This window comes from Glycine max, chromosome 19, assembly GCF_000004515.6.
Source record: "Glycine max cultivar Williams 82 chromosome 19, Glycine_max_v4.0, whole genome shotgun sequence".
Classification (NCBI taxonomy): Eukaryota; Viridiplantae; Streptophyta; class Magnoliopsida; order Fabales; family Fabaceae; genus Glycine; species Glycine max.
The window spans coordinates 44,504,515-44,521,162 of record NC_038255.2 but is presented as its reverse complement, the minus strand read 5'-3'; the positions used below and the strand labels follow the sequence as shown (position 1 = coordinate 44,521,162).

Below are 16,648 nucleotides of genomic sequence, written 5' to 3'. Positions count from 1 at the left end.
TATTAGTTATGATAATTTATATTATTAAATACTATTTTTCAGTTGATATTTAATTAAAAATTATTGATAAGATACATTTAAATAAAAGGACAAAGAAAAAATATATAGTTTTTCATGTGAAGAAAAATCGTGTTTAACATGTAATTTTTTTTTTCATTTGATTGATACAACTTGGATGTTACTTACTGTTAAATTATAAATGCAAAATTATATTTTAAACTCATCAAAATATTAAAACTAAAAAACAAAATTAAAATATTTAATTATTAAAAGAAAATGTTACTTTCTTAAATACTACTGCATAATAAACTAACAATGCTTAACAAAAGTGACAATGACCTGTGTCTTTCAAGTGATTCAAGTTTGAATTTTAATTAATACTTAAAATAAAATAAACTTTAGTGAAAAAAATATTCAGCCTGTGGACCTTTCTTGATTAATTAGTGCTTTCAAATATGGAACCAACCATGGTCAGCGAAAAAAATACTAATCAGGAGGCATAAATAGAGTGGGAGCGCGAGAGTAGGAGTCCGCGCGTGCCAACCGCTAAGGCGGCCACGTGCGAAGACTAACGTGGTTTTATATAAAGCCATGAGACTTGCAAGAGTTGTAGCAAAGCAAGCATAGAGTCTAAAGAGTGTAATTTTGTTAGTGGTTAATGCTTCTGTGACACTCACACTTGTTTGTCACAAGTGGAAAAACCAAGGGAGTGTTAGGATCAGAATTTGGAGGGAGACTCTTTTGTTAGCGAAACGTTACAAAATTCTGTTGTGTGACTGTGAAAGTTAATATAACTAACAAATGGAGACACGAAGTGAGATAAGGCATTCAAAGTTCAAGAGGATTTGTGTGTTCTGTGGCAGTAGCCCTGGCAAGAAGAGTAGCTACCAAGATGCTGCCATTCAACTTGGCAATGAATTGGTACGCTATATATTCATGCCGTTCTTTTCAACTTACATTATGCTTTTCTTTTCTTTTCCTCAAAATCTTCCAAAACTTTCTTATTAAATTTTTTTGATGGGGTCTTGAATATTTTGCTTCCATTTTCAACTTCATTAATATTTGTGTAAGGTCACTTTGTTCATAATAAAAATGACTTATGTCTTGGTTTAGTTTGCATATGCAAACGATGATGTCTCTTCATGACAGGCAAAACAACCTCAAAAACATTCTGAAGCTCTAAAATTTTGCATACTTTTTTTTTCTCTTCACGTGCTTAGAGCTTGAAGTCTCCATTTTTATTTTATTTTTACCTCTTGAGCTTTTGGTTCAGTAGCTCTGAACTGAACACTGTACGGACTTAGCAATAGCCCTCGGCTGAGTGAGCTTTGAGGAATCATTTTCCCTTTTACTTTCAGTCAAACAGTAAATAATGTACTCTCATGGGATTGTTTTCTAAAGGGTCATTCATTACTCATGCTTTTTATCTCTTTTATATTTTTTGAGATCATACACATACACAATCATAGCCACCACTATTATTGTTTTACTATTTCAAGGCTGATTAATATTTGTTTTTTGAATGGTGTTGGAATTAAGGTCTCAAGGAACATCGATCTGGTGTATGGAGGGGGAAGCATTGGTCTAATGGGTTTAGTTTCACAAGCTGTTCATGATGGCGGTCGCCATGTCATTGGGTAAGTAACATAAACACTCTTCACTTTTGTTTCTTTTTTTAATTCCCCTTTCTCTTTTTTCCCACAAAGATGTTGGGAAAAAGGCAAGAATAGGAACTCATACTCAATTAGTAACCACTGTGTTTGCTTTTGTTGGTCTCTTTCACCATTGATGCTATATTTGTCATGTTGTCTCTTGCAGAGTTATTCCCAAGACGCTCATGCCTCGAGAGGTATGTATATCTGCTTCAGCCAGTAGAGAAAGCTTAATCCCTTTTTTCTTCAAGCTTTAAACTTTAAAATATTCCTACTTGTGTTTTTCAGTATTTTATTTGTTTCTCAACTTCATGAAGGATTCTATTCATGCATTCCATGACCATGTTGTCAATTTTGAAAATTTAGTTATTTTCCAGTTTTGTTGATACTATTTTGTTTTCTTTTGGCCAATGCTTTTCTTAGTGGTCTTGTAATATGTCATAGAAATAGGTTAAATGTATCAAATTACCATTCCAGAAACTTTCATCATTACTAAGTGGCTCTTTCTTTGAATTCCTTTGCTTTGATGTTCCTTTGCAGCTGACTGGTGAAACAGTGGGAGAAGTAAAAGCTGTTGCTGATATGCACCAAAGGAAGGCAGAGATGGCCAAGCATTCAGACGCCTTTATTGCCTTACCAGGTGAGCCATCAAAATACTTGTTTGCACATTAGAATCAGTGACACATTAACGAAATAGTACAAGTTTGTATCCATTATGTGCTTCATTATGTTATATCTTGCCAAGTAGTATTTTAGGAAGTAAGTATTGAATGAAAAAAAATAAATGTGTTTGATATCTAAAATATATATAAAAAAAATATTCAAGTTTTCTGCATAATTAATAAGAATTGATAAAAAAAAAATGCTGTAAGTGAATTTAAAATTATTTTTTTTCGTGGTTATAGTGTGCAACAATGAACATATCTCTATTTGATTCTTTCGAGGCTAGTTAACCAACATGTTTCCCGTTGATTTCTCGGTGTTACTACTACTAGCGTTGCTTTTCAGTAAAATGGTTATGTCTACAAAAGTTTCCTAACTTTTTAAACTGACACAGGCTTTGGTGTTTTTCTTTGCTAAACCTTTTTGGCTAAAGAATTTTAAAGTGTTTACCACGCCTAATTATGGATGCTAGCTACTTGACAAGGCGTTAAAAACTTTTGTGTCATGATTTGGAAGGCACGACACGTAATGGATAATGTTGACTAGTTGTCCACTTATTAAGTAAACATTGAGGCATGGAGGATAGGACATGAATTTAGTAATTTTAAAAAAAGAATCTCAAACCATCTTGTGTAGTTGTGTGCCTCTTTTATTCAATTTCATGATTCAATTGACAGTGCTGCAAAACCAACTTTCATGGCACATCCCAATCCTATGATTAGAGAGAGCAACCCTTCAAAGCTCGCTGAAAATGATGTTGACCTTACATGAGCCCTTAATATTAATATATCTCGAACTAAAAATTAGAGCTTCTGCGGCTCTGGGACACTGATTACGGTTCAGGTTGAATACATAATTACATACCATTTTTTTCCTCAACTTTGGTTAGAACCTTGAAGTGAAGCAAGAGAACTTTCACGAGATAACGTTTCCAACTAGCCACCGGCACCTGACACGGAATAACGCTTGACCCTTTTCAAAGACTTTTTTTTAACTGGTCGTTGTTATCATCTTCAGAGAATAATTGAATGCTGAAAATGGGTGACACAAAGAGAGAGAGAGAGAGAGAGAGAGAGAGAGAGAGAGAGTGAGCAAAGACAAAGTTGTCATTCGTACGAAAGTTGATTTCCCAGGAGGGTCAATACATGAACTCTCCCTTGACACTGCCAAATCCATGATTGCATTTGAACAAGAAGTTGGTAGTGTTAAGTCCATGACAGGCACCCAACATGGAGTAGCAGTAGTTAATCTTGGATATGGGGATTCATAGACACCACAGTCAAACCAAAAACAAAAAATAAGTGAAATAAAGTTTTCAAATTATTCAATTAAATATCAATTTCCTTTTTATACTTTTACTACTACCAGGGTGAGCAAGTATAACTGTTCAATTTGACTTTGTTTTTCTCATTTTTATCGTGTGCTTGTGCTTCAATTCCTAAAGAAACTCATGCAAGTTACATGCAGGTGGATATGGGACTCTAGAGGAGCTTCTTGAAGTCATAACCTGGGCACAACTTGGGATTCATGACAAGCCAGTAATTGACCTGTTTCATTATGGGAATTTATACTATTCTTCAATTCATGTCCCTTTAATCGTCTTGTTCTTGAAGCCTAATCAGCATTGACATTCCAAAAATTGTAGGTGGGATTAGTAAATGTTGATGGATACTTTAATTCCTTGCTGTCATTTATTGACAAAGCTGTGGAAGAGGGATTTATCAGTCCAAATGCTCGCCACATAATTGTATCAGCACCAACAGCAAAAGAGTTGGTGAAGAAATTGGAGGTAATATGTTTTAATAAAACAGATGTTGATTCTTACATACCCTTTTGATCAAACCTCAAATTCATTGTGAAAAGTCTTGTGAGGCTGCGAGAGCATATTACAACTCCTTTTCAGTTTGATTCTCACAATTAGAAGCAACTGTCTTATATAAAAACCACTTTCTCTGATTTCATTAGAGAAGTCGCATCAAATCAAAAGTTTCTCTGATTTCGTGCTGCATATGTAAATAGGCAATTGAAAGATTTGTAGATGCACAAAATAAAAACTTTTCTTGGATGTCCAAGAATATGCACATTTATATCATCAAAGCTTAGCAAATCAATTGTATACGGAATCAACTTTTTCTGGTGCAAAACTATGAAGTTCGGTAATATGAAAGAAGAAAGTGAAATATTTTCCTGTTTAATTCACAGGATTACGTTCCGTGTCATGAGGGTGTTGCTTCCAAGTTGAGTTGGCAGATAGAACAGCAGCTTGCATACCCTCAAGATTATGACATGTCAAGGTAGTTGGGTTACTTCACGTGCACGGAACATTAGACCATATAGAATTTTGGAGATGGAACAAAGTTATATTTTCGACTACCGCACTATTCTGCTTTTTATCCTTTTTAATTTCTTGTGTAAATTACCAGGATTGACCTTAATATGTGATACTACTTTATTAGTTATTACCTTGTGAAACTTTGATTCTCTTAAATTTGAACTTACTATTATCATTCAATGCCAATTAATTTTTACGTTTAACTAGTCAAAAGAAGCACCTCGAGCAAAATTTCCATATACTAGTACTTATTCTTAATTTGAAAGTTTGTTCTATAATTTGAATGAATGGAGTACATACTCATGAAGCAGTTGCGAAATTTTTTTTCAATAGATGATAGAACCAGATGAATAAGAAATAAACAAAGAACACAGTACATGGCTTGATGGGGGGTAGTGTAGATAACTATGGTCCAACTTAAATGTTGGCAAGTGCTAATAATTAATAATGGGTCCAAATATGAGACAGATATGTTCCTGGCATGCTTGAATTAACTGGAATTTGAGTTCAAGAGGTATAGGAGAGTGACAGAACTAGAGACAACAAACAAGAGAGACACAGTACTCGGTGACCGGGGCCAATTCTTGGGTGGAAGTGCAATGGAGAGAAAAGGGTTGCATTCCTCAGGTCGGTTGGACCAAGAGAGTGAAGTTTGTAGGGCCATTTAATGCCCCAGCGAATGGGACAGTGCCATGTGTTGGCGAGGGCAACATGGGATTTCAAAGATAAAGTTAAAGGGGTCATGTGGCACATGCATCACAAGGCAATATGATGGGCATCTTTGGTCCCCGGTTTCATCTAAACATTTGCCAGTGGTTGAAAGAATTGTTTTGTACATTTGGGGCTATTGGCTCTGAGATATCTCTCCGGAAGCTTTGAGTGGTTGTGTAGTAGCACTCATGAGCTCTTCTGATGTGTTTTGCTTTGAAATGATGTTAAAAGTTTGTACATGGCATTGCAAAGAGGTATTAAAGTCAAACAGCTCACATCAAGGTCACATATAACAAACACCTTAAGTGAATATGGAGGCTCCCTGATTCGGGAGTCAAATCCTTCGAGCCACATAGATTTCATTTAAGAGATTGATTTTTTTCAATAAATATTTCACATATAATGAATTTGATTTCTTCAAAAGTTGTTGTTACTTGAATTAGTTTTAGAGAAGAAAGAAAGAGATATATCCATTAATATGGTATGTGACATGACTAATAAATAACTTATCTGGTAAGCATGAGGAGATTAGGAATTCAATTCTTAAACGCATGTATGGAAAAAATATTTGTTTAGAGAAAATGACTCTGTAAATCAATTTTAGTACTTTGAAAATTTAGTCATTGATTTTCAATTAATGGATACTTTGGATTAAAAAAAATGCCTTCATCTTGTGTAACATAATAAAAGGTGGAGGAGTTGACAAAATAATGTATTGAATAAGTTTCCATTGTAAGGTCTCTCTCCCCCTTCCCCCGGGGACGTTCAAATCCAAAATGTTTGAAAATGAAGGAAGAAAACAATGTAATAATGGATGGAGGAAAAAGTTATATGGTAGTACATGAGGACTGGGAAAGCTCTTCATCTTTAACCAGAGAGTAAAAAAAAAAAGGGAAAATGATAGGGTCATGGGAAAAGCTCCTTTCTATGTATTCAGTCAACTTGTTTAAATTAAAGAGCTACTCTTGGTTATTGACTATAATATACACGGTTGACTGTGCATTATGTAGTGCTAGTTTTGGCAAACGTCTACGTCTAGGACCACTTCCTTGTGAAAGCAGCTTTCACGGAATATTTTATTGTTATGTTAGGTAACAGGGTTTGTGTAATATGGTTCAACGTTTGTTTTCAGTTTTCTCAAGTAAAAAGGACAGGCATTACATTGCCAAATTTCCGTTGTAACGATTGACAACAATATCTTAAACCGTGTCTGATGGATAAGGAAAAAAAATTTGACATCAAATGATTTTATTGGCATGTTTCACCATATACAGAAATTTACCTTTGTGTGTGCAAATGCATTAGTCTAAATTATGTCGATAATTATCTCTTCTTTTCGTAAGTCCTTCTCTTTTAACCGACAATGATCCCCTTTTTTATTTTGTTTTCAATAAAGAAAAGGTATATGTTATCAAGGGTGTCTTAATCATGACCATGGCGCTCCTCATAATATTTGTACCCAAAATTGGTCCCCAATGTGAAGACCAAGTTTAATGACATTAATTAGCCCATATGCCTGGGCAGTTTTGTTCTTTAAAATTGCATATAAAGTTCTAAAAATTATCATGAACCTATGATTGATTGGGTTTTTTGTTTAAATGAAAAAACCATCTTAAAAGGCCAGTACATACACCAATGTCAGAACAACTTTAACACTAATTACTTAAATGATAACATGACAGGAGAGTAAAGAAATTTTTTGATTCATTTACTTCTGCAAACAACGTTTCTCATCTAACAAGATCAACGTAAAAGAGAAATCAGCAAAAATATCTGAACTAAAGTTGCTTTTAGTTTTACATAAATTCTGATTCACATGTGGAGATAATTTATGGCAAGAAAGTAAAAGAAGTATCTTAAGAGCAAGTGTCTTAAGAATAATAATTAAAGAGTATATTTGATATATTTTATTAAATATTTTTAAATATTTATAAAATAAGTATTAAATAATTGATGTATTTTAATGTAATAAGTATTCTACTTTTATTAAATAATTTCTATTTATATTTTTAATTAGTGTCATAAAAATATTTTTTAATATTAAAAAAAGAGTGAGAAAGAAAAATTTTCCAACCTCCTGTTTTATTATCTAAATAAAAAAAATCACGTTCAAAGAATGGTTCAACTATATTAAATAAAGTTGAACTTAACATGAACTTTTTGGTCTGATAAGTTTGAACTCATGGAAAACAATTGTGACAAAGAATATCTTCAATATCCCAACCAAATCAAAGTAATGTTAAATAAAACCGATTCACATAAAAAATCAAAGACACAAAGCAGAGAAAAAATATATGTAGCCCACTTTTAGAGCACACGTAAATCTTTGTATGTTTAACCACTTTCAACACCCAAACGATACTCTGGATCATAATAAATTATAGAAGCGTATTATTAAAACATTTTCTAAATCACTCTTCATAATGTATTTTTTTATTGATTAAAAATTATAAAATCATAAAAGAGGTTTATTAAATAAGAAGCGATATCCACAAACAATTATGATTTACAGTAAATTTCAATTAATAATAAAAAATATGTTTTAAATAATAATATTATACTTCCTCCGATTCTTTTCTTAAGAATGAAATTAGAGGTTTTGCTCCATCCTTTTATAAGAGTGAATTTAAAATGTTTTTTTTTTTTTACATTTTTTTATTTTATGAGTTATTTCTGAGTTTAATAAATAGTACGTGGAATACATTGATATGTTAAGCTATTTCGGAGTCTAATTTTGTTTAATATACAAAGCATTTTGAGAAATAACTAACGAGAGACTAAAAGAATTAAAACTAATATATGGGTGTATTTAAATAGGATTTTAAAAAATTATTTTAGTATAAAAAAGTCTTGCAGATATTAAAGTTTATGTAGAAATATTATGATTTGTCATATTTTTTTACAAAACTTTTATGATAGTTTAAAATTTAATGGATTTATATTAATAAAAAATTAACAAATTTGAAATTTTTTTTATAAATTTATAAGATTTGAAATTTTTTTATGAATTTTTAAAAATATATTCAAAATTATAAGAGTTAGTAAAAGAATAATAAGAAATGGCGAGATTTGAATTAAAAGATAGAAGTGTATCAATTTGTCACACGTAATAAAGTAAAAACGAAAGTCCGGGTGTCAAATTCAAAAGGACTTTGTTTATACTTACGTTGATGGTTGATGAATACCCGGTTGCAATGGAGAGAAGAATGCAAGAATTTGAAATTAAAAGGACAAGAACAATAAAATAAACAAGATTAAAGACAAATGATAACTTCATAATTTAAATTTATTAGGCCTAACATGACTAACTACCCTTGATGTAATATTAATGTTTTTTCTCTATTAAATGATTTCTCAATTTCCACTCACATCTACCAAGACACTCAACCTTGATCTCTCACGATGAAGAGTCTAATTTATTTATTCTCTCTCCCAAATCCCTTTGCAAAAAATAGAATAGTAAATTGCATGAAGTATGAAAATGTATGCAGATGTAAAACAAAGTCACTTTATCCTTAGCAATGAATTGTTTAAATGTCATTTCTCAGTTCTTTATAAATTATCATTTTCAAATGTATAACTCCTAAAACAAATGCATGGATAATCAGACCATATAATAAAAATGAAGACCAAAAAAGGAACAATAGAAATAGAAATTGCATTTAATAAATGATAAAAGAAATTACATTACAAGGGTATTGGCTGCTAGGCTCCCAATAGAGGGGGTTTAGCCTTTCATAGTCATGAGAGGCCTTACACTTCACATGCTAATATGGATGAAAAAAAGGTTTGGATGACTAAAAGAAAATAAGTGAGGAATGGCTAGAGAAGGAGGATTTCCCATATTAAAGATGCTCAAACTTTGGATATCTTTAATAAAGAGCTTTGCGATTCGACGTGTCTTTCCCTTCTTCCTACTCTTTTTATAAGCCTAAGGTACCTTACTTTTTACGCTGACTTTGCGCTGAGTGCGCACTCCTGGGCTTAGCGAGAATAACGGTTTAATCACGCGCTTAGCACGGTGTTTGTGCTAAGCGCGACCTTGGGCTTTCTCGTGGGCCTTCTTCGTGCTAAGCGTGAATTGGCCGCTAAGCTAGCACACGCGTTGAGTCGGTCTTGTGCGCTAAGTGAGCTGTCTCAGTCTCCAATTTTTCTTCAAGGCTTTTTCTTTCGGTTTTTGCATCAATTTTCCTTCAAAACACTTGAAATTTTTTTCTTTTGACTTTTGCTGATAAAAAATTACAATGATATTAATTTCTTCATTATTTCATTAAAACAATAGTAAAGTGAAAAATTATAATCATTCTTAGCCAAATTAACTATTAATTTAACTCAAATTTCACAATTATCACAAACATATACTAGAAGAGAATAGTGAGAGTGGAAAATTGGTAAGAGGGTTATTGAGGTATGTGGATGACAAAATTAAAGGTGATATTCACAAAAATATTACGTCGAGCACGTAATAGACATATTCAATATAAAAAAAATATGGTTAGTCTTAGCACATAAGACAAACATTAATTTAATTTAAAAAACAAATGAAAAAAATGCACAGAGAATAGTATATTTGACATTTTTTATTTCAAAAGAATAGAAGAAATATATATAATATACACACATTAAAGAATATTAAATAGAGAAAAAGGTATATGTCATGGGATAAAAGAAAATCTGGTAACATAGAAAATATAAATAAAAAAAGTCTAGTAAAATCTCAAGAGTTTGAGTGACATTATTTGATAGATGTTTTATACTAAAAAATCGTATAAAATTTATCGAAATCCTTCTTAAAAACTATTTGTATATTTTTTAATACCAACAAACTTTTTATAAGTTATAAAAATCCTAATTGAATACCATTGGAATTTGTTGTCTTTCTTAAAAAAAATTAAAAATTTTAATTGAATACCATAAAACTTATTTATACCATTTAAAAATTCTGATTAAATACTAGAAGACTTTTTTTTATAAAAAAAAATATTTTAAAATCTTTTGAAATGCTAATCCAATACACCTCCTAAATATCTGAACTCTCTTTTTTGGAAATAAGTAGAATTAGATTTCGATCTTTTATTTTTTTAAATAACATCTTGAGTTTTAATATTATGGATAAAAAAAATATAATTGAAGAAAGAATTCTACAAAAAATGGTTTATAAGTTCTTCGGTGAACCAACGAAATACTTCACACATGCTGTATGATAAAAAAAAAGAAGTAGTTTTTAATCATTATAAATGAGTTAACTGAATCTTATAAAAAATACCGAAGAAAATCACATTTCAAGATACACATTGTTAACATTATTAATTCATCCATAATAAAACTTTCCACTCTAAATCAAAATTAATTAACTTCTTTAACTTTTCTCACATTTTGTTTTTCTTCCCCTTCTTTTCTCTACATTCCTGATTTTTTTTTTTTTGTGTGTGTTGGTGGAAAAGAAACAGAAGAAAAAAGCAAAAGGGAACTAATAAACATTCCTGTTCATTTAATTAAAATAAAAAGGTTATTAGGCTGACAAAAGCAACATTGTTCATTTAACCTGTAAATACTGGACCTGAAAAAATTCTATAAAGAATGTAAATATTTGGGCCGTCTTTCTTGGCATGACTGGAACACAAATAATTTGGGTTTTCCAATTGATCAAAGAGGGTTGTTATTGGCCCAACATCATTGCTATGGGTACAAAATCAGGTTTTCATTATAGATGCCAACAAAATATGAAAACGGAATCATGATTCCATTTCATATTTTGTATTTGAAAACTTGTTTCCATTTTATATTTTGTTTGTATCCCTACACTATAATGAAACATTATTTCGTGTACGAAATCTCAAATGAAATCACACAATCATGTTTTTGTTGTATATTTGTTTCATTTTGAAAAATACAATTAAACCTGATTTCACATACACAATCCAAAATAGAATCATGATTACGTTTTCATATTTTACACGCAAAATCATGTTTTTGTTATATTTTTGTACTTCAACAAACACAATGAAAATGTAATTACAGGTACAAACTATTCTATTTTATATTTTGTACATGGAATTATATTTTTTTTGTATATTTGTTGGGGTGCAGGTGAAGGTCAATAGAAAGGGTGTGATAACTAAGGGATAAAATGATGTTTTCCATTAGTTTTACAAGTTGATAGGGGCTAATAACAATTCTTCTTGTGCCCAATAGGAATTCCCTTGACCAAAGAGCAGCCTCTAGCCTCTGAAGCCCAAATTGTCACCGTAGTTTAGTAGAAAATATGCTAAATTGCTATATATATATATAAAACACAAATTAGAACATGGGCGAGGGTTTTGTCTTGTGATTATCCTTGCAACACACATTGTCTTGTCGGCAAAATCTTCCACCAACAACACACAGCCATGGCAGGCTCAAACATTCTTTCTCACTCTCCTTCCCTTCCCAAAACCTACAGCCACTCCTTAAACCAAAACGCGTTATCCCAAAAGCTTTTTTTTCTGCCCCTCAAATTCAAAGCCACCACAAAACCACGTGCTCTCAGAGCGGTTCTCTCGCAGAACGCTGTCAAAACCTCGGTGGAGGACACAAAGAACGCTCATTTTCAGCACTGTTTCACCAAATCCGAAGATGGGTATCTGTACTGTGAGGGCCTCAAGGTGCATGACATCATGGAATCTGTTGAGAGAAGACCTTTCTATTTGTACAGCAAGCCCCAGATAACTAGGAATGTTGAAGCCTACAAGGATGCATTGGAAGGGTTGAACTCCATAATTGGTTATGCCATTAAGGCCAATAATAACTTGAAGATTTTGGAACATTTGAGGCACTTGGGTTGTGGTGCTGTGCTTGTTAGTGGGAATGAGCTGAAGTTGGCTCTTCGAGCTGGCTTTGATCCCACAAGGTTTAATAATGTCACTCAACCCATGAATTTGTTTGTTGTGTTCTTTTTCACCTGCATTGCATGTTGTTTGGCTGTTTTTGTATTTTGTGTTGTTAAGGATTTTTTGTGATTCTTAATGTAATTTTGGGTTGGATGAATAGGTGTATCTTTAATGGGAATGGGAAAATCTTGGAGGATTTGGTCTTGGCTGCTCAGGAAGGTGTGTTTGTCAACATTGATAGTGAGTTTGACTTGGAAAACATTGTAGAGGCTGCAAAAAGGGCTGGGAAGAAGGTCAATGTTTTACTTCGGATTAATCCTGATGTGGATCCACAGGTATGTTGTTGTACAGGTTTGACACACGAGTAGCGAAGTTTGACTCATGCGTCTTGTAATTCACTTAGAGGATAGAGGTTTTGGCAATTTTTGCAACAATGAGTTATTGTCCTTGCTCATTTGGTAACTGATAAGCAACTGAGGTGTGCACAGATCCAAAGAGGCTTCCAAGGAAGAAAATAATTGTGTGTTTTTTTAAAAAAAAAACTATATTTTCTCTTCTAGGATTAGTGGGGCTAAAATAAGTTTTCAAGTTTAGAAGAAACTGAAAATTGTCCTTATAGTATGGTTGGATGTCTGTTTAGAGAACTGGAACTGACGTTAAAGCCAATCTAATGTGAGACAAGCTTTTTCATTTTTGTTGTAGTAGAAAGTGTGCTGCCAATAAACCAAACACACGCTAACACATTCATGGAAGTTCTACTTGATGCATTGCTCAGGATATCTGATTGCAAACAACTTTGTAATATTTCAACAATCAACAATGTTCACAAGCAATTACATATTTCATAATTTCCATTCATATGATATCTTCCTTCCACTGGTGGTTTCCTTCCCTCTTCCTGCATTTACCTTCATTGTCATTAAAACTTACAAGTTGTGATTGACTGGTTAGTGCACAACGCACCATTGCTAAACTTGAGACCTCCAGATTTTGTAGCTCTCATCTGCATCGCTGTTTATATTATGTTTATCATTTAGAATATTTAAACTTTTATCTTTGTCATCCTTAGGTTCATCCTTATGTTGCCACTGGGAATAAGAACTCTAAATTTGGCATTAGAAATGAGAAGCTGCAGTGCTTTTTAGATGCAGTGAAGGAACATCCTAATGAGCTCAAACTTGTAGGGGCCCACTGCCATCTTGGTTCAACAATTACCAAGGTTAGATGGAAATTCTTTATTTTTTCTGTTGCTTCTTTTTTGCTTTGCTACTTTGAGATATACCTTATTTTTTTTTTCAATTTATGTTTTCTTGCTTTATTTTGCGTTCAGCGTTCATGCTTTCTTAGCTCAATTTGTAGTTTTGCACTACTTTATGTTGATTCTCAATCTTTATCTAAATATAAAATGTTGAAATTATTGTTGCATTTTTTTCTTTCTTTTTCAGGTTGACATTTTCAGGGATGCAGCCACCATTATGATCAACTACATTGACCAAATCCGAGATCAGGGTTTTGAAGTTGATTACTTAAATATTGGTGGAGGACTTGGGATAGATTATTATCATTCTGGTGCCATCCTTCCTACACCTAGAGATCTCATTGACACTGTGAGGACTATATATCTCACTTCATCAATTCATTCTATATGTTATTAAGTTTGCAATTGCTTGCAAGCATAATGAATATCACTACTGAGTAATGACTTTTAAATGAGTGTTCTTAGTATTGCAATGTTACACAAAAAATGTAGCATTTACCATTTTTGTAATTGTGTCATGCACAGAAATGTGGTAAATAAGTCCTTTGAGAACTATAACATTTTTATAGATTATGCAAAGATATGTTTTGTTACAGTATTTCAGGAACTAGATCAATGCCATCTATTGAGATTCATGTTTGCTGATTATAGTTGATGAAAGATGCAATAGTGCAAAGGACCAAAACATCTCATATACATAAATTACTAGATTTCAGTTGTCAGTTGTGATGTTAAGTTCTTAGCAATAGTCTTCTTTTATTAAGATGGAAGTTTTCATGCAGTAGAATTTCTATAGAAGTAACTATTGGACCTTTTGCTTGTGGCAAATGGCAGAGAATGGAGGTCTTATAGGTCCATGTTTTTTGTTGGGGGGACCCACCACTGAGGTGGGCCTTTGAAGGAAGGAAGTCCACTGGGAGCCTCACATGAGAGGGAGAGGAGGGGGGGAGGGGATATGGGCAGTATAAATTGCCAGATTTGAACCCGAGCACTCTCATATTATGTCTCACAGCTCTACCAACCAAGATATTTCTAGAGTATAACTACATGTGGTATTTATTCGAGTCCTATAAATAGCATATACTATGAACAGTATTTGACACATGTTTGTATGTGTTATAAATCATAGAGGAGCATCTTCTTCTTCTTCTTAACTGCCTATTTATGGTACAGACTTGGACCTGTTATACTACTCCTTTATCTCAGAATAAGTAAGTTATACTACGTTTTAACTGTGCACTTTGTATCCCTGCTAATTCCATTTTTTTTTCATGGTTGGAACAGGTACGAGATCTTGTTATTTCACGTGGTCTTAATCTCATCATTGAACCAGGAAGATCACTCATTGCAAACACGTGTTGCTTAGTTAACCGGGTGACAGGTGTTAAAACTAATGGATCTAAAAACTTCATTGTAATTGATGGAAGTATGGCTGAACTTATCCGCCCTAGTCTTTATGATGCTTACCAGGTAAATGTTATAAGTACCCTAAGTTTGTTATGACTTATCATCCAATACATCAGTATTGGTAATGTATAACAGACAGTTTTTTCTTTAGAGAAATTTGTGTCTGATGTCTCCTTTCTGCTATATTGCATTGGAAACCAATGAAGGATTCTAGACCCGTTGAATGCATGTGCTTTCTAATAACGTATTATGCACTCTTAAATCTTGCTCAGCATATTATTATATTATGGTTTGGCTGGGATTCTACAACCTCCACCCCCTTGTGTGTGCTGGATCTAATGTAAAGAAGAAAAAAAGGTTTTTGGGACTTGGACCACTCCTTGCCAAAGGATGCAATTACGTTTTTGGTTGTTTTCCCAATTCTGGTTGAATGTTGACACTGTCGATGGAAAAAAGATGAAAAATAAATTCAGTTAGATTTAACATGGCATTTAAAGCTGTTATGATGTTATCTAGTAAATAACAGAACTGCATTCTAAAGAAACTGTTTGGAATTTGGATGTTGACAGGGCATAAGGTGATTATGGTCACCTGATTCTACAGTCATGCAACTGGGTTGTATTGTATCAATTTTCGTTTACATGAATGTTTAGTGACATTTTCATTGTATGGTTGCAGCATATAGAGCTGGTTTCCCCTGCCCCGTCAAATGCTGAAACAGAAACTTTTGATGTGGTTGGCCCTGTCTGTGAGTCTGCAGATTTCTTAGGAAAAGGAAGAGAACTTCCTACTCCAGCCAAGGTAATATCATATATTTATCTTTTGTTATATAGTTGCTTACATAATAATAATATACATGCATAATCTATGCAAAACTATGACAAAGACAACAATGCCAACTTGTTTAAACTATCTCATCTGAATTTTAATGTCAGGGTACTGGTTTGGTTGTTCATGATGCTGGTGCTTATTGCATGAGCATGGCATCAACCTACAATCTAAAGATGCGGCCTCCTGAGTATTGGGTATGAAATTTCCTTTTTCCACTTGCTAACCTTGTTCAGCAGTCTTCTTTATAGTAGAGCGGTTGAGTGAAAATGCATTTTGATAGTCATTAATGAAAAAAAACATATTAGATATTAGCAATACCTTTTTGAGTAAGATATTTCTTAATTGTTTTCTTTTTGTTTTCCTGTGTCTTTAGTAAAATCATTTGAAGTTTAACATGTATTTGAAAAAATAAGGGATATTGCTTGTTACGATTAATGATTGAAAGTTATAAATATTTAATGGCATTTCGTGTTGGCAATGGTCTTATTAGATTTATTCCTTTTGTAGAATCCCGTTAAAGTTTTAAGCCCAATCTTTAGTAGAACTTTACATGAAAACAAATTTTAACTTCATCTTCATTTTTTATATTTTATAAAATATTTTAGGTTGAAGATGATGGATCAGTGAGCAAAATAAGACATGGAGAGACTTTTGAAGACCACATTCGGTTTTTTGAGGGGCTTTGAGCTAATAATTTATCTTGTAGGAAAGAAGGCTGGAGAATTGTTATGTACTTGGAGTTTGAATCTTTCCTCGTCAATGAATGCATGACTCTTGTAGTTCTGTTTCTTCCGTTCTAATTGAATGTTGACTCCCATGACAGGAACAGAGAATAAAGTTGATTTCAGTTAGATTTTACACTGCATTCAATTGCCTCCTTCCAATGTCAATTTAATAAAAGCGCAAATATGTTATTTATTACAGC

General features: G+C 32.8%; 2 protein-coding genes across 2 annotated transcripts; both read left to right on the top strand.

Annotated features, from left to right (window-relative positions):
• The first annotated feature begins 506 nt into the window (after nt 1–506).
• On the top strand, nt 507–5,627 carry LOC100810030 (cytokinin riboside 5'-monophosphate phosphoribohydrolase LOG3). Its single transcript, XM_003554332.5, has 7 exons — nt 507–921; nt 1,540–1,637; nt 1,819–1,849; nt 2,193–2,292; nt 3,783–3,853; nt 3,961–4,104; nt 4,518–5,627. The coding sequence occupies exons 1-7, from the start codon at nt 802–804 to the stop codon at nt 4,611–4,613; spliced, it is 660 nt and encodes a 219-aa protein (XP_003554380.1). The 5' UTR covers nt 507–801; the 3' UTR covers nt 4,614–5,627.
• Nucleotides 5,628–11,747: 6,120 nt separating this feature from the next.
• On the top strand, nt 11,748–16,409 carry LOC100809499 (diaminopimelate decarboxylase 2, chloroplastic-like). Its single transcript, NM_001255053.1, is given in 8 exon segments — nt 11,748–12,247; nt 12,388–12,562; nt 13,297–13,446; nt 13,673–13,834; nt 14,770–14,955; nt 15,571–15,693; nt 15,828–15,917; nt 16,329–16,409. Coding segments are annotated over 8 exon segments (1,467 nt in total).
• The last annotated feature ends 239 nt before the right edge of the window (nt 16,410–16,648 follow it).

Coding starts and splice junctions, on each gene's coding strand:
- LOC100810030 (XM_003554332.5), top strand. CDS start 802: ATGGAGACACGAAGTGAGATAAGGCATTCAAAGTTCAAGAGGATTTGT. Junction 2,293..3,782: donor CGCCTTTATTGCCTTACCAG/GTGAGCCATCAA, acceptor AGTTACATGCAG/GTGGATATGGGACTCTAGAG. Junction 3,854..3,960: donor TTGGGATTCATGACAAGCCA/GTAATTGACCTG, acceptor CAAAAATTGTAG/GTGGGATTAGTAAATGTTGA.